Here is a 19,077-nt window from a genome sequence, read left to right on the forward strand (position 1 = left end):
AACAACACTGACTTAGTGAAATATTTTTTTGACGATCATACGAAGTGGTTGTGAAAAAAATGATAAAATCGTGCACAGAAGACTAAATTTATGATATATGCATGCATTGGTTTAAGATAATTTTTACCAATCACTAGATTCATATGACTTTAAAACTCTACAATGGAGTTGTTTTATATGTGTACTCAAATATTTATTTTTATTTCTACATAAGGGATCATTAATAGGAAGTGGACCTACACTGTGCACCACCATGAAAAGTTATTATGGAGGGAGAATATCTGGAGTGATTGGTGCTCAAGTTCAACCTGCCATTGTCTTCCAAAATACTGCTTTGACTTCTGTTACACTTACAACAACATCTAACTTCACTGTAGCTTTCCTTGGTACATCAAATGGACATGTAAAAAAGGTAGCATTTCATAGTAGTTTTATGTTTTATATTGCAAATATCACCCCAAAACTTCTAATTATACAATTTGAATTATTTGTTAGGAAAAAACTTACACATTTCATAGGAGTAGGTTCCAAAACACCGTACTAAGCACAACCTCTTTATTCAAATTTTGAACACAAACACCCAGCATGCAAGACATAGGTATTGCTATCCAGTGGCAGCTTAAACTATTTGTATAAAGCTTTAAGAGTATAGAAGGTAGAAGACCTGGATGCTTCATACCTTGTATGATGATACCTTATGTATTGACGTTTCTGTCTATTACGTGTCCATTGTCATTGACCTCATTTTCATGGTTCACACACAGTAACAGCTTGATAGGAAAAAAATGCAAATGCATTTTTATGAGTAATAGGATAACTAAATTGGGTAAACAGGTCCCTTGAAACATCCACATGTCTGTTAGACAGGGTTCAAATGACAAATTTTATGGATCAGTGATCAAGGTTAAAGTTACATGATAAGGTTTCGTTTCTCAGACACTATAAGCAGTAGGTCAACTATATTTTGTGTATGAAAGGATTGTAAGGGGTCAGTCGGGCAGGTTTTATCTTGCCTGACCTCATTTTCATGGTAAAATGGTCAAAAAAATATGTTTTTGTGTTTTAGTTTTGTTTTCAAGTACTTTGTGCATAAGGTCAACTCTTCCGTATATAGAATGATTGTCAGTCTGGCAAATTTTATTTGACCTTGACCTTATTTTCATGAGTCATTAGTCAATTTTAATTTTTGTATTTTGATTGTTTTTTTCAGTACTTACATCAATAGGTCAACTATATTTGGTGTCTGCAATTATTGTAAGGTGTTACTGTATATGTCTGCCTGACAGAATTTAATCTTTACTGTTTACTGATAGTATTTGAAAGTATAACAAAAAAGATGCATATCTAAATGTTTCCAAATATAATTAAATGATATTGATTTTTTTAATTGTTTTTTCTCTTATTAATTTGATTTTAAAAGAAGACCAAAACCAGGAACAAGAAAAACATGAAACACTCACTGATAGGTTTGGATTTAGTAATATTGCAAAATAAACCACTTTAAAATATAACTTCATTAACTAGAATGTTGCACTTCTATTTTCTTGACAAGGATGTTAAATGCTAATGCATTAATTTCTATTTCCTACTTTATAGATAGTGATAGAGAACAAGACTATGGCAAAAGAATATGACCAAGAGCTGGTCATAGACGAGGGAAGTCCTATTAACCAGGATACATTCTATGACTTTGATCATAGAAATCTGTATCTAACGAGTCAGAGATTGGTAGGTATTGTTGGTGGCCACCTTTCATTTCTCTTTCTTTAAACTAATGATGTAGTCTGAAGCCTCCAAAATTTGTATTCCTTCGTCTTAGTTAATTTTACCAACTGTCAATCCTTTTGGGGCTTTTTTCATCAGTATATAAAACAAAATAGACTAACTATCGACATAGTATATGTTTTGAACAGATTTAATGCAAGAATTAGACTACTTGTTAAGCCTGCACTTACCCAGAACAAATTGCCATAAAAAATTCTCAGCTTTTTCCTTAATTTTAGTATTTTTTATAAAAACTATTAGAAGTAAACTCTAAATAAACTCAAAGGAAAAGTTAAGTTGATCACATGTATAGACTTTGAATTCTTTCAACATTAGAAATCTCTGGTTTAAGAAATATTTCATTGAAGTATATTATTGAACAGGTAATAAATTTGTGATGACTGCATATAATAAGGTAACGTGGTATTCTTTTAAACGATTCAGCAATTCAAAAGAGTCCAAACAAAGTGTTTATAAACAACTATAAGTGACCATTCAGTCTTTCAAAAAGGAGCATAACCTACACTGTATAGTCCCATATTTTTTATGTTGAATCAAAGCAATTCAAATGTGACATGTTTTCTTTGCAAACAAGTCTAGGTGTCGAGGTATGGCATTTGTTTAATAATTTTTCAAAATGATAAAGTTTAGGTATAAAATTGTTTTATATTATCCCAGTTTATCTTTTGGCTTCTTTTCCTCTATGTTTCCTGTTACTAGTGAAAGTAAATAGCGATTACATTTGTACTATTGTATATTTAACTTTAACAATGTAAGCTTTAATTTGCCATGACATTGCTTATTTATTTGTGAAGTAGAATTATTCAGGAAGTAAGGAAAGGAGGAATGACGAGGATAAGGATAAGAAACTTTTATAAAGTACTTGATCATAGCTTGATAAGAATTTTGAGGATTGAAAATTACATATAGATGCATTTTAAAAATGTGAAGTGGTGTGCATAGTTAGGTCAGAAATTAAGATACTTCTCATGATTTAAAAATGTCCATAAAAGTGGGTTAACTCTAGTTCTCTATTAGGTGATACTTAACTGAGTTGATATTATTATCCTTAAATCTATGTTTGGACGAAAGCAGATGTCATTTCAGAAAAAAAATATGATTTCGTCATCAATTTTTCTATTACAAGAGCCCAATTATTTGTTTACATTTTACTAGCATGTTTTTTTTTAAGCCAAAATGGTACTCAGAATAGAATCATGTGCTGCTTCTGATTGGATTATACAGGATTGGAACTACTTTCAATTGAAGACTGATGCATTTAAGTTAAAAAAATAAAGAAAATCTATTCATATTTTACAAATTATCAAAATATTTTACAAAAGTAGAACACATTTTTAAATTCTGTATATAGGAGCCATCAGAAATTGTCTTTTTCATTAAGCACACAAAATAGACATTGTTTTTTCATCTATATTTTACTCACCTTTGCCTTCATAATGACCATATGTATTTTCTTGGCTGTTATACAATGCTGACACTTATAGAATACGGAACTGTTACCTATTTTTTTGTAGTTTATATAGTCCCCTAGATTAGTAGAAATAAAATTTGGAACACCACTGGTACCTGATACATTAAAAATAATTGCACTATGGAACTGCACTCTGGTAATTTTACATGACTAGAGTTTATTAATGTCATTTTTATATAAAAAATATATATGTGTCCCTGAATCAATCATATAGATTAGGATTATAACCCTGTCGCATTTTTCGCATTAATAAAAACATCTTAATAATTTCTAAATTTACAGTATATTTGGATGTCTGACAGTCAGTTTTGATATTAACTCAACATTTCAAAGTACAATGAGATCCTATTATACAATATTGAGTTCCTACTCGAAATTGTAATTTCATTTTATACACACATATGAAACCAGTTGATTGTATCAAAAATTTATAAAATTGTATGCGTGCATTGATTCTGCAAATTATGTTTACAGGTTGCTAAGGTGCCTGTAGAAAATTGTGGACAGTACGCCAGTTGTACAACATGTTTAGCCAGTAAAGATCCATTTTGTGGCTGGTGCACCTTGGAAAACAGGTATTGCATGATTGGATGGAACCCAATTTAAAATATAACTGATCTTTACAACTGATTTATTTACTAAATTCATATGCGCCACAAAAAGTTTACCCTGCACAATTTTGTCTTTCAATAGAGTAACAGTATTAGATGCTGCTTATGTTACAGCTTATCATATACTATGAGATATCTATGCCATCTATCTCTAAAACACAAGATATTAAGCTAGCAAAACTATAGAATAAGATGGATTCTTTAGGATATAACATCATTAGAGTTAAGGTTTGAAAACCAATAAAACTAAAATCCCATTCCATTGTTCATATCCAGGTGCAGAACGTTTGATAGTATATAACCCATACATCAATCTAATAACTCCTGCATACTGTCAATTTTTTGTACAGTAATAGAACTGAATGCATTGCAAAACAAACCGGTCAAAATTCTTGAAGATTTAAAAGTGTTTAAATTAATTTTTTTTATGCCACATGATTATCAGCAGCATCATCATAATTTAAAGAGAAGTATTCCACCAATAAGTATTCATTATGTTTCTCTATTGTTAAAAGAGTACTCCAATCATGAATTAAGTTACTCAAGTCAAGCCATTGGTTAAATATTTTTTTTTTATAGTGTTGATAAAAAGTATAAAAAAACAATACTGCATATATTTTCACTGTCACCTATTTTTATATAATTATTTTAATTCACAATTTTCTTCCTTTTTTCTGTTTTATTTCTTATTCAATGATATGAATTTTAGATGTACCTTGAAATCCAACTGTTTCATGGCAGACCAAAGCTCAGATCGATGGAAAATTCTGACTGACTGTACTGCTATTGACAACATCTCTCCACCAATGGCGTCTTCAACAGAGGATATTACGGTAACTTATTTAAAATGTGAAGGCTAGGTGAAATATTTTTGCATGCATCTCCCTATAATTGATAACAAATACTGAAATAGACAGTAAACCAATTTTTTGGGATCATTAAAAGTATTCTGGTAGTTGACAAAATGAATATTAGAGTGGTCTCTCTTTAACTGTAAAATAGAAAGGGTCACACAGTTGATACCGTTCTTGATCAGATTTAGTAATGCTGCTTAAATTGTCGATATTTGTATGCAATTTACTAGTATATGCTACTAATTAAACTCTGCTTATTGAAAATTATAACTTTTTTTCACCTCTAAATGACAAAATATCAGATGCATTCATAAATCCCACTTTAATGTAAAAGTTCAATATAAAATTTACACAACTAAAATTACAGGAAAATTATAAATATTTTTTTTATGAAATGATATTCATTAACACACGTTAAAATTAAAGAATTAGAAATAAAAAAAAAACAATTTGACAATTTTCTTGATAGGAAAAAAAAATGTATCATCTCCAATGAAGAAAAAGATAATTATGACTAAAAAGGAGATGTTGCGATTAGGTGAATGAGACACTATTCTAAAGAATATACAGACTTCAACAATTGACAGGTTCTATGCATACATATATAGCTTTAAATTGTCTTAAGTCTAGGGAAATTGTGAAAAAGAAATTATAAATGATGTGTCGTAAACACTTCGCTAAGTGTGTTTCTTTAATTACACTAATATGCCTAATAATATGACATTTATATATAAGCAAATTTACAGATCTAACATTTTGGGTTGATGTTTAGACGAGTTGTATATATATATATATGTTATGGACAAGTTGTAATGTTGTACAAATTATACAAGTTGTAAGTGTTTTATGGAGTGCTGAAAACAAATGGATGATACAAGCACACAGTCTTTTCTTTTGCATATTTCTGTTATATTTCTGTGGCTTCATGATACAGTCTTATATTGAACATTAATACAAAAAAAATTTAAAGAGCACAAAACAACTTTTTATTGATGTGCATTTTGTATCATGAGAAATATAAAAATAGAATTTAAACCATTCAGGTGTCCTAATTTTCAATTTAAGGTCAAGGAGAAAAGAATCAAAAGATAGGTTAAAGTATATAGATTTGATTTTTAGACATTAACCTGATAGATCTTAGAAGATAGAATAGTATCAACCTGTGTAAAAAGGTTTGAGTAAAAAAACTCATAACTTGTACAAAAACCCTGTACAAATTATAGTTTGTACAAACTTACATCTTGTATATATATATATATGTTACAGTAAATAGGTGAAATTAGGAATTACACGTAATTACTAGTGAATTTAGTAATTACACGTAATTACTAGTCAATTTAGTAAATACACGTAATTACTAGTCAATTTAGTAAATACACGTAATTACTAGTCAATTTAGTAATTACACGTAATTACTAGTCAATTTAGTAATTACATGTATTTACTAGTTGTTTCAGTGATAACGGGTATTCACTGATTGTTTTTGTCATTTTTACAGCTATTTACTAACTAGATATTTTTGTTTAAAAATTAAAGACATAATTTAAGATATCAAATAAGAAAGTAAAGGGGTAGGGATTTTTAGGGCTTACTTAAGGATTTGAGATTATAAGGCACATTAAAAGTGCATACTCTTTAGTGTAAGACAATCCAAAATTGTGAAAAACATTTTTGAGAAGTATATAGGCAACTTAGCCTGCTCTGTTTTTAAGATAGACATTAGATTATGCCAAATTTGGTAAATTCCTTTTACAAAATAGGTTTGACTCAGCTTCTTTTGTCAGAAATTTGCAATGAAGCTGACATTCTTCGAAAACAAATTTATACAAGTTGATGGCGTTAAGAGTACATTTTCATATTTCCGTGTTTTTGTGTTTCTCTTTTTTTATGAGTTTTTCCAAACTGAAGCTTATATACCTGCAACAAAAATTTTATCATCGTTTCTACCTGTATAAGAATGATCTTTTTGTGGATTTACTAAGTCAATTAAATGGTCCATTCCTTTTCCTTTACTTTCATTGTTGACATTCTTCTCCTTTTCGTTGAGCCTGTATCTTTTGTCGCAAAAGCGAAACATAGCTTACCAACCTTAATTCCGACGCCAGCGGCGTCAACACATATTCACTTTGTTGTTAAAGTCTTTTTTTAATTTGTATAAGTTTCTTAAATTATCCTGAATTTCTACCAAACTTGAACAGATGCATTGTTTATGATCAAAAGATAAATTTCAAGAAGTAAATTTGTAAAAATAAAATCAAGTTTCTCTGTATTTTACTTATAAATGGACTTAGTTTTTATGCCAGTTATTATTACATTCACACTGTGGTTAAAGTTTTTGAATTTTAATAACTTTCTCAAAATATCCTGGATTTCTACCAAAATTGGACAGAAGCTTGTTTATGATCATAAGACAAGATCCAGAAGTAAGGTTTGTAAAAAAAAATATCATTTTTTCGTGTATTACTTATAAATGGACTATATTTTTTCAGTCAACATAATATACACTCTGCAGTTACAGTTTTTGAAACATTTATTAGATTTCATAAACCATCCTGAATTTTTACCAAATTTGGACAGAAGCTTCTTAAACTTGTCAAAATATAGTATCTAGAGGAAAATTTTAATATTTTTTCCTATTTTTGTTGGACCTGCGACTCACAGCAAAAGCAGGCGAGACACTGGGTTCTGCGAAACCCTTTCGATTTTGATAGCTGAATAACCATCGGTAACCAATTTCCAGCTAGGAGTTGTATTGAAGGTCAAATGAATATGAGGTCCAATTATTAACTTGCAAGTGCACAACTCATCAACCATGTTTCTCGGCGTATTTAACGAAATAGAAACAGATAGGCTGCTGAAAGTGAAATATAATTTCACAATATCATTTTCATTAATGATTAAACAACAACAAAAATCATATTTTTTTTCATTTCGTAGCTAATGCAACTATAGCAAAAAGGTACATTTTAGGCTGATCACTTTTTAAGAGTACTCACTGAATTTCTAGTTAGTATTACCATAACTTTTGATCAGTTAACCATATTACAACATTGTTTTAACAGTTAGTAAATAGGTGTAAAAATTCATTTTAAAATTAGTAATTACTGGTAATAACTGGACCGTTTTAGGAATTACTTGTATTTACTAAGTGCATCGGGAAGTACATGTAATTCCTAAATTCTAGTAATTACGTGTAATTCCTAATTTCACCTATTTACTGTAACATATACATGATTTCAGTTGTACATGTCAATCATAGATATACCACGTGATTCAAACTATAGCTGTGTGTTTGACTTTGGTGACAAACAACAGGCCACTCCTGTTAGTTCATGGAACTTTGGTATCAGCTGTAAAACTCCTCAGATATTTTCTCTTGGTGTAGACTTTGGACCTACAGGTTTGTTACAAGACTTTAAGTTTAACTTTTTATTATAGCATCAAATTGGACCCCATTCTCACTTGCTTTTTTATCGATCTAAATAAAACCAGTTAAATTTATTAAAGATCTCTATCGGTCTAATCTGAATCACTACGTTCACACTACAAGAAAAAATGAAACGTGTGTGACCTAATTACCAGTAAAACTGTAAACATAATAGAAATAACTAATTAATTTTATGTCTTAATGCACTAATACACACACACTTGAAAAAAAAATGGATGGAATGAATCTTACATGTGGAACAGAATCTGCTTACCCTTCCGGAGCACCTGAGATCACCCCTAGTTTTTTGGTGGGATTCGTGTTGTTTATTCTTTAGTTTTCTATGTTGTGCCGTGTGTGCTGTTGTTTGTTTGTCTTTTTCATTTTTAGCCATGGCGTTGTCAGTTGTTTTAGATTTATGAGTTTGACTATCCCTTTGGTATCTTTCGTCTCTCTTTTACTCTTTAATAACAAGTTAAAATTTCATACTGGAGTTCAAGCAGTTTTCATCAATTTGAAACAAAAACTGCAGCAAGAAATTCACAACATGAAGAAATGCTGCGGTTCCTGAAAAGAAAGAAAAAACCCAACAGAATAAAAGAACACACAGATCTGGTTGAAATCTGTCTAAATGTCTTATTGTGAACAGGGTCTGGGTATTTGCATTTTCTCTGCTATAAGCAATTTGCATTTAAGCTACAGATTTGAGAATAAGTGAGAACTTATTGCCAGCCCAAGTAAAAAAAGGCTTTTAATACTATACTCCTAAAAATTACAACATTACAATGAATTCTGACAATGCATTATGAATAGTTGATAACAAGCATTACTTTGATATACAAAATATTTTTCTCTTTTCAGGCAGCAAGAATGCCACATTGTCGATACGATCAGAAGAAACCAGGAAGCTGTTTGTGTCGAGATTCTTCACATTTTATAACTGTGGAAGTTTTTCAAGGTAGTAATAGCATGAAATGTCCATCAATATTTCATATAAAACTTATAGAATTCAACTTCTCTCTTCTTATTCTTCGGCTTTGTTGAATAAAGTCTTAAATTATCAATCACTGTTATTAACACAGAACTTTAAAACAGAAACATATCTGGCTTACCAGTGATGTTAATTTTATGGTGTTGAAACTATGTATATATTTGGAATAGAGTGAATAGTGGAGTTCTAACCAAATTCAGTTTCAGTTGATATTATTTATTTGAAATGAGTAAAAAAAATGTATCGTATACTACAACAAAGAAACAAGACGCTAAACGCAAATCAGTAGTGTCCATATGATAAGCTCCATATGTATAGATTGTTATTGTGTCAGGGCAAGATATTTATTGTGATTTAAAATTTATACAACAACAAAACATTATTATATGGAATAGGTCAAACTGTATTTAAATTGGTAAGAACTTTGCATGTCTTGCAACTGATTTTTTAATTTTGGGAAGAAGGTATTAAAATTTCATTCCATGGACCATGTGAAAGTGACCAGAATATTGATATTCTCTGAAGCTGAATTTATTTGTTTGATTTTTTTACATTTCAGTTGCACATCATGTACAGATAATAATTATGCTTGTGACTGGTGTGTCTATGAGAATAAGTGTACCTTCAGGACCAACCCTTGCAATAGTCACACTATTTTTAGCTGTAATGTATGTATAAAACACGCATTTATATATGATGTTTATGTATGTTTGTCATGTTGGTGTTGTATTTGTGTCCGTATAAAGTTATTTGCACACAGATCCAATGTATACATTATATGTGTTGTATTTTCATACTAACAGAACTTGTTTTAGACTTTAAAAGTCCAATATTTTTCAACAATCCATAAATTACAAATACACATCTTTTTAGAAATTTATCAAATGTGTTTGTGATTGGTGAAGAATTAGAATATTAGTATATTTCATTAATTACAACTATTTTTTTTTGTAATTTGTATATGCATCAGTATATGTTACATGTTTTTGTTTTCTATTTAGTTGTTTACATTTATAATATTGAAGAATTTTGTTAGTTCTAAAAAATTTGAAAAATGGACAATTTAGCAATAGTCCTGTTTGACACATACACGTATAGGATGTAAGATTCTCAAATTTGAGGGACATAAGCCAAACTCCTGATAAATGAAAACACTTTTATGTAAATAATTTAAAAAGATTTGGGGCAAGGCTATTTTTAGCAGGAAGCAAATTGAGTATAAAATTGTTTCAAACCGTTCACAGATATTTGAATATGATCCCGCTAACCATACAGAAGCTAACTACACAGTCGTAAGTTTCTGCATAATAGAGCATTTATAGTATACTCTGCACACAGGGATTTGGTGTTAATTTCACTCGTATGTTTCTAGACGAGATGAGAATATAGGAATGTTTCATCAATTTTGATTGAAATTGTGTAAAATTCTGCATGGTTTCTTAATTTACATATACAGTGTATGATATTCAGGAAAAGTTTGCCTTCTTTATTCAAAAGAAAAAAGATAACTGCTTTCAAAAAGCTTCTCATTATGACTTAGAATGTATCATTACTGCTTGAAATATATATTGCTGTATTTACTTATTTCTGCAACCTAGTATTTCAAAAGGTTGTGTGCAACTTATAAAATAAAAAAAGAAAAGGAAATCCCTCAATATAAATTTCAGTTTTATTTTTTGATATTCTGAGAGTCACCATCTATGTCTCTTCATTGAAACAATCAATACAAACATCGGATCCAAAGATTAGTTCACCGGCTTCAGTAATTCTTGTGTGCTCTTGTTTGTGATGGTGTGAACATACATGAACTGTTTTGAATTTTGTCAATACTAGTGTACACAAAAAGAGTAAAATGTTTGGCAAAAGTTCAGTCGCTTGATAGTTTTGTTAGTCTGCGGGGAAATGTTTTTGCTTGATTGTGAGCTAGATCCATAATTCTAAATTGTATTTTAGAGCTTTGATACCAAGAGATGAAACACAATTAGCTCAGCCACTGTAGTTGACCTTAAATTCCTCTAATGCTTTAACTAAATAAAAATACCAAATAAATTAGGTTATATATTAATTTGAAGAAGCATGGAATGTCATGCCAAGTGGTAGAACTAGTCTCCTTCCTATATCCAACCAAAAATGTCTTGTTCAGAAACATTCCTAATAACCTTGGTGGTTTGTTCAGTAGAAATCCAAGTAGTCTGGGGTATGATACTAAATATAAAACCATCAAGCTGAGTTAAATATAAGAGCTGAAGTCGTACCTTGTAATACATTCAAATTGATGAAACATTGGGCAGTTGTAAGTGAACATCTATCTATCTGTAATATTAGGTCAGTATAAAATCGGGAGATGTGGTATGATTGAAATTATGATTTAGATGTCAGACCCTGTTGTATGAAAATATATTTAATGTCACAAGATTAGATTTTTATTATGAAATAAGTATCATGATCATTAAGGCCGAAATGAAGATCTGAGGTTGGAAATGTAGAACACTCTTTTTTTTGTAAAAGAGCTTACTTGTTTTTACTTTACAGGGACAGTCAATTCTACTATTTATGCTCTTATGATCATATATATAAGCTTGTACCATATATATTTTCTAGATTAAAAGTATCCTCTTTTTATCCCCTTGGTGCAATTATCCAGTAAGTACTGAAAAGGTCAATGCCTCAATCTTCACATCGTAACAATGTCAGTACCTTCTGATATAACAATAAAGTTATCGTCATCTTTTAAAACTCTTCATTACATTTTCGCTTTTCTTTAGTTTAACTTTTCTGACAGAACTACTACCAATGTAAACTCAAAATACTAATGTATATTATGCTTTATATCACTGTAATTAAGATTCATGTCATACAATTTACTTAGCTAAATTTGTCTCTTTTTTCTCTTTTTGTTATCTTTTTTTCTGTTTTTTGTTAATTAAAGTAATGCCTTTTTTTAATATAACCTCTTTTTGCTATTTGTAAATAACCAAGTAAGAATTTTCAAAATTGAAACGAACTGCTGAATAATGTGTTAAATTAATATACCAGTAGGTTCCATTAAAAACTTACTGCATAGTTTTTTGTGCAGTGATAGGCAAAACATGTACATTTGATAAATCAACTATATTAAATATGAGCAGGAAAATAGTAAAATAATGGGAGGGTTAATGATCCATTTCTAAGGAATATTTATTTCAGGGTAAAATACAAATGGAACATTGATCTAAACATTTAATAAGTTCTCCAAATGTTTTTGTAGCAAATCTATGGTGATGGAATACGACGAGGTCCAACATTTTGTCCAAAGATTGACAAAGGCCGAACTGGTGATGTGTACATACACAACAATACCAGCAAAGAAGTAGTCATCATTGGGTCTTCTTTTCCTGAGATTAGGGTAAATATTTACCAAATAATTAAAAGTGGACAAAATAGACCATACAATTTAAGGTATATTGCCAGGAGGAATTGTAAATCCTTTTGATACCAAACATTTCATTTATATTTCTATATGACTTTGCATTTTATATTGGGACAGAACTATTTTTATTATTGTAGTAATAAACCATTTTTAAGACGTTTCGGCCATTGGCCATCTTCAGTTCTTTATTTTTCTTCACAACTACATGGCTGACATTGTTTTCTTTTTCAATCATTAAGATTTTATAGATATAACAATGAACAGAACTTTTTGCCAATACACTTATATTGAGCTTATTTTTTTTGTTTTTGTGCAACTGAAGGTATTTACTGACGTGTATTTAAGTCATATGGTTAATTGATTAATGGGAGACAAATCATATTGCACAGTTTTTTTTTATTTATGAAGGATATAGTCATTTTCTTTTCCCCAGAGACAGGCACTGTGGATTTGCATCTAGGGAACTAATGTGCCTAGAGAAAGTAGTCACTGAAACTGTTTCCCTAAGGAAAACAGTCATTTTATACGTTTTTGATTTATGTAGAAAATATAGGTAGAACATTTTCAGCACTATATTTGGATGAAAATTGAATCATAAAACAAATGTTGATTAGTTTTCATAACATGTTTTTGTAGAATTTTTGTTTTTTGTTTTTTAACGTTCTTGAATTTTGAACAGTGTTGATTAAATATTTACAGAATGGGAATGGTTATAAATGCATAATTGGAACAGGTGCTTATAGTAATGGGAACATTGAGGTTGTGGCTACCAGAGTGTCAGGGACAGAACTTAAGTGTCACATTCCATTGGTATGTATTAAAGTGCTTCTGTATTATCTGCATTATTCTCATCAATTATCTTTAAGATTAAGATGGCAAAAAAGGATCTTTTATCTGCCACTTAGAAGTATATGGAAGGTCCTAGATATGCTATTAATGTACATCTTGCTATGTATAAACAGCCTTGATCAATTTATACAATGTGTCGAATAAAGAATAGTTATTGCAAGCTAAGAAGTTGACTTGTGGAAACAGTAGTCAATTAACATTTATATGATTTTGTTTTGCTTTTTTAGAGATCATACAGACTACCAGATACAGGTATCCTTAATGCCAGTCTCCGAGTTACATGGGGTAGAGGAGCTGAAATAGAGAATGATGGGGCTATAGGTAGGATATAATATTTATAGATTATCGTTTAAGATAACAAGATGGATTTTCTTGCTTGAGCTTGAACGGTGAGAGTGAGAAAAGCAATCGAGTTAGAGATGACAAATGATAATCTGTTTATCTCTATTTTACCTACACAAGTTGTTAATTTCATTGACAACTGGAAAATGCTACCTTAGTTTCTATGAATAATTTTTCATATCACTCTACTATTTTTTATATCTGACTAATGTGTTGAAAAATGAAATTATCAGTCAGCAAGATCAAAGGAAAATTTCGTAAAATAGCGATAAATATATTAAATTGGTAGCAGTAGACTCCTGGCTAATGGGTTACTCTTCTTTGAAAAATATCAACTAATTAATAATTTGATTTTAGTGATATGGAGGTTTTATCTAACTTTCCATTTTTTATTTAGCATATTTCTTGATGATTAAAAATCACTTTAACTTTTGATTTTATGATGTGCAGAGATTAAAACAAATCACATATTTATGTACATACAAAACTGCTGCCTTTACTTTAATAGTTTCTGTTACATATGTTTTTAAATTGTTCTAACTTCAGTTATCAAAGTATATCTTATGTGTACGTATAGCTAAATGTATGATATTTTAAATTTTAATTCGAAAAATTTAAGGTCTGCTTTAGATTTAGATATACTAAGTAAGCCTATATAGGCAGATTTCATTTTCGTTCATTTTGTCTAGAATTTTTTCCATCTTTTTTCATGAATTTATATGTGGCGCCACCCCTCTCCCACTTAAATTTTTGTTGAAAATTAAAAAAAATTGAATATAAGGAATATTTCAGCAAAAATATTTTGTCAAAGGGTGGTGCCACTGTTAATTTTCTGAAAACTGTCATAAATTTTGCACAATTCTACAAACAAAATCTGGATTATATGATTTTCCTTCATTGTACATTAGGAAGTCACAAATTCATCACGAAAGATGCAATAATAAAAAACTATTAGACATTTTAGCAAATGTTTTCATCAAAGACATTTTAGCAAATGTTTTCATCAAAGACATTTTAGTAAATGTTTTCATCAAAGACATTTTAGCAAATGTTTTCATCAAATTTCAACCTATCTTTTATAATTAAGATTTTAGGGCCCAATTTATGCGTTGGTGAACTTATTTTAATTTTAATTCAAATTAATGCATCTGATTCATTTTTAGTGCAAATATACAGCTGTTCCAAAATGGCTTATGGTGACTGTAGTCTGTGTAAGAATTTTGAGAAATCTCGTGCATTGCTGAATTGTCAGTGGTGTGACAACCCTTTTCAATGTCAATACAAGGATCACTGTTCTGCAGTGGGATCAATAGCAATGTGTCCAGGTCCACATATTGATGAGGTTAGTTAAATATTAGTATTGTATTTAACAGTCAACTGATGTAACTAAAATTGTAAGTGATCATACAGCTTTCAGCCTACTAGGGGTAATACAATATAATCAACTCTTAAGAAAAACTTTAAACATCCCATTGTTGTCACTCTGAACTACTCCTTCTTTCTTTTGGTCTTCTTCAAATTCAAGTTGCTCACGAAATATCTTTATGTACTGTAGATTCATAATTATTTGTGGAATACAAATGTTCATGGATTCTAGGGGTACATGTGAACAATGAAGTTGAAGGGTCAACAAATTACAAACTTGTACAGACTTGAATGCAGACCAGGGCAAAACCATAAAATCAAATATTGTTTACCGACCAATTGTTGCATGCTATTTATTTTCTCATTTGCCAGTATGAATTACTGCAAACTATTAAAACACAGAATTTCTTATAAGAAAAAATCAAGGCAAAGTTGACTAGAAAGGGTTTTATGCTAAAAACGTTTTCCTAAAAAATGGTAAATTTACACTATCCAGGAAAGTAAATGATTCCACAGTATAAAGAAATGAAAATTTAAGCATTGTTTTCAAGGGATTTCTTATATGATATCTTTGTAAGTGTGTTTATATCTTGTTTGGCCTTTAATTTTTGTAAAAAGGTGTATTCTCTTCTAAAAACTTAAACATTTGATTACCTGAAAAATTGCACTAGGCAATAATTTTATTTAGGTTGGGTTTGTCACGAAATTTGCAATTTACCGTTTCCTTTCTATTGGTCACATGCTTTCTAAGGTCGTTCTATGACTGATATACATATTTTCTTTATTCTTTTTTAAATTGACATCTAGCTATGTTTGTAACTTTGACAATATATAGATTTAAACTGAAAGGTCTTAGTTATGCAGCTATGCTTTATATTATTTTATATGATTATTTAAAAGTTAGAGTATTTTTTACATAATTCACGACTTGTTGATATAAGAAATGTATATGTTGTAGGTAACACCACGGGTAGGCCATGTTTATGGAGGTACAATTGTGACAATTAAAGGAAGAAATCTTGGTGCTGAATTTGTTGATGTGAAAAATAATGTGACAATTGCTGGAGTAGCCTGTGTTCCTGTTAGTGGCCTATACCAACCCGCAAGAGAGTAAGTAAACTACTTAGAGTAATTTACAACTGTTTTAAAATAGCTATAATTAACTTCAAAATATTAAAATCAACATTTTAGAACTAAAGAAAAGCATTGTATGGGCAAAAAATCTTGTTATATATATAATGTGAATAGTTTCAAAAGATCCTTAAAATTTGAAGATTATTAGAAATGATTAGTTTAGAAATTCCTCATAAAATGGAATGAAATGCTTCATTCTGACAGTTTTTGAGATTGCTGATCTGTTGCATTTCGTATGTGATGTTGATTGCCATTAATGAATATTCCAAGAAATTTATTGGTAAATGCAGAGAAAGTAACTTGCTACTCTGGACCTTCAATATAATTAAAAACAAGTTATTTAAATATATTGTATACTATCTCCTATACTCAGTGTATTACGACTTTTCATTACATTGTTTTTGTTTATTTGCAGGATAGTTTGTATACTGGGAGCCAGTGATGCAGGTGTTAAAAGGGGACATGTTGTGGTTCTTAACATACCATTCTATAAGTTTGATTTTCAATATTTGGTAAATTGTAAACGTTTAAAGTATTTCAGATTTTATATCAGTTAAAGAAATTGATGATGCTTTAAATAAGAAAGATTCGATATTATGGTATTCTACATGTTTTAAAAGAAGCTTTTACATACATTGGAGCAAGTTTTACCTCATTTATTAGTGTTTAAATTTAGTTGAGGTACGTTATTTATTTTTATAAAATTATAAAATATATAAGCACTTAACATTGGTTTATAAAAATGGGTCGAAAGATACCAGAGGGACATTTTATAAAAGCCTTTGTTGTGCTAACTTTTGAAGGATTAGAACATGGTCTAAGATGCATAGGACATCAAATATAATATAAAACAAAATGTTTATGAACACGTTCAATATACAATAAGTTGAATGGCACTTATACATTAATTAGTCTTACTTATTTATTGATAGAATTATTGATAAATAATTATATATATATATATAGAGTTGTTCGAATCCCGGCGAGGGAAGAACAAAAAATTTGCGAAAGCAAATTTACAGATCTAACATTGTTGGGTTGATGTTTAGACGAGTTTAAGACGAGTTGTATATATGTATATATGTATACAACTCGTCTAAACATCAACGCTTTCGCAAATTTTTTGTTCTTCCCTCGCCGGGATTCGAACAACTCTATATATATATATATAATTATTTATCAATAATTCTATCAATAAATAAGTAAGACTAATTAATGTATAAGTGCCATTCAACTTATTGTATATTGAACGCGTTCATAAACATTTTGTTTTATATTATATATATATATATATATATTGATAGGATCCAATACTTCAACGAGTGACACCACATAAAAGAGCAGTGTCTGGTGGTGCCATTTTGACCTTGCATGGAGATCCTATCTATTTAGGAACCTCACTAGAGGTCACTGTGAATGACAAAGTGTGTAATATAACAAGGTATGTATAAAAATACGTTCAGTAATAACTTTGTATCATGCTAACTGTGCAGCACTTTAAAAGATATATAATTTTCATCAGTTCCAAAAAAAATGTATTAGAAATCCAAATGTATAGAACATTGACTATGTGAAAGAAAAACAAATTCAAAATAAAAACAAGTAATCATCAAAACCATTTTAGGAACACCTTTAATTCTTGTTTATAGTTTACCAGTCTGAATCTGTTTTTGATTTGAAACTTTCTCAATTCATTTGCCCAGATTAGCCATGCATTGTCTTTTAAATGTTAGAACTAACAAGTATGATCGAGAAAAAGATCCTCAAAGAAGTAAAACTCTTGATAGGTATAAAATAAACAGTTTCAAATGTCAAGAGGTCAACACAAAACCAAATACAAAACCAGCAAAGGACCACCTTTTATTCTTGTTACGTTACTAGTTAACTCATCTTAAATCCTTCTGTTATATAAAACTTTCTCACTTCAGCTTGTCAGATAAGTTATTGTCTTTTAAATGTTAGAACTAACGAGTATGGTTAGGGATAAAGTAAATATTCTTGATAGCTATGAGATAGATAATTTCAAATGTCAAGCGGTCAATACAACAGAATATCGTTTAAAAACTAAAGCAGTGCATAACATTTAGATATTTATAGATATAACTGGTACTTGAGATATTAATGAAATTCGCCAGCAAATGTAGACTAGAAAGACTTATTTAAAGTATGAATTACAAATCCTGAAATAGAAAAAAAGGTTTTTAAAAATGAAAACAAATGAAAACTCTAGTTCTTCTAAAAAGAAAGGAAATTAAATCCTTGTAAAATCACATTCAAAGTTGAAGTTATAAAACAGATGGCTAAATGTTCCCTCCGAACCAAGAAAAAAATATCTATTTCCAGGGTAAATTAATGTAAATAGTGACGCGTGATAAATATTTAACTTAAAGAAGCTGTGGATTTAGCAGTTAACAAACTTCACAAAGTCTGAAGTATTTTCTTATTTATTTAAAGTAAAAATAAAGAACAAATCGTATGTCGACTGCCACCTGGTAAATTGGGTAAAGCTAAAATTTCTGTAAAAGTTGATGGTAATGAGATTAGACGGGATATGGTTGGCAACACAAGTTTAACATATGTAGCAGATCCAGAAATCACAAATATACAACCATTAAAAAGCTTTCAAAGGTGAGCAAAAGTAATGAAGTCATTTAAAAATAGGAATTGCCATGAATCCTCTTTAGGCTTTGCCATACCTAAGTTAGTCAGATGCGTTGTGACTTTCAAATTGCATAGAACATGAGAAAATTCCATATTTATCAGTACCTCTCAAATCTACACAAACAATATAAGTATACAGTGCAATGTTCAATAGGAAAGTTATTCTATTCAATAGACA

The 19,077-nt window shown here is 29.7% G+C and overlaps 1 protein-coding gene across 2 annotated transcripts in view; it reads left to right on the top strand.

The window, feature by feature from the left end:
- LOC143075979 (plexin-A1-like) overlaps window positions 1-19,077 on the top strand; it is a 42,118-nt gene that overhangs the window by 4,994 nt on the left and 18,047 nt on the right. For both annotated transcript variants that reach the window (XM_076251596.1, XM_076251593.1), the window contains 16 exons: window positions 215-412; window positions 1,597-1,728; window positions 3,731-3,831; window positions 4,577-4,700; window positions 7,962-8,121; window positions 9,010-9,106; window positions 9,699-9,807; window positions 10,384-10,431; window positions 12,387-12,524; window positions 13,248-13,358; window positions 13,625-13,718; window positions 14,903-15,081; window positions 16,063-16,214; window positions 16,654-16,750; window positions 17,543-17,679; window positions 18,693-18,866. In XM_076251596.1, coding sequence (XP_076107711.1) covers window positions 215-412; window positions 1,597-1,728; window positions 3,731-3,831; window positions 4,577-4,700; window positions 7,962-8,121; window positions 9,010-9,106; window positions 9,699-9,807; window positions 10,384-10,431; window positions 12,387-12,524; window positions 13,248-13,358; window positions 13,625-13,718; window positions 14,903-15,081; window positions 16,063-16,214; window positions 16,654-16,750; window positions 17,543-17,679; window positions 18,693-18,866 — 2,051 coding nt within the window. The remainder of the gene's footprint in view (window positions 1-214; window positions 413-1,596; window positions 1,729-3,730; window positions 3,832-4,576; window positions 4,701-7,961; window positions 8,122-9,009; window positions 9,107-9,698; window positions 9,808-10,383; window positions 10,432-12,386; window positions 12,525-13,247; window positions 13,359-13,624; window positions 13,719-14,902; window positions 15,082-16,062; window positions 16,215-16,653; window positions 16,751-17,542; window positions 17,680-18,692; window positions 18,867-19,077) is intronic.

Source organism: Mytilus galloprovincialis, chromosome 1 (genome assembly GCF_965363235.1).
Source record: "Mytilus galloprovincialis chromosome 1, xbMytGall1.hap1.1, whole genome shotgun sequence".
Classification (NCBI taxonomy): Eukaryota; Metazoa; Mollusca; class Bivalvia; order Mytilida; family Mytilidae; genus Mytilus; species Mytilus galloprovincialis.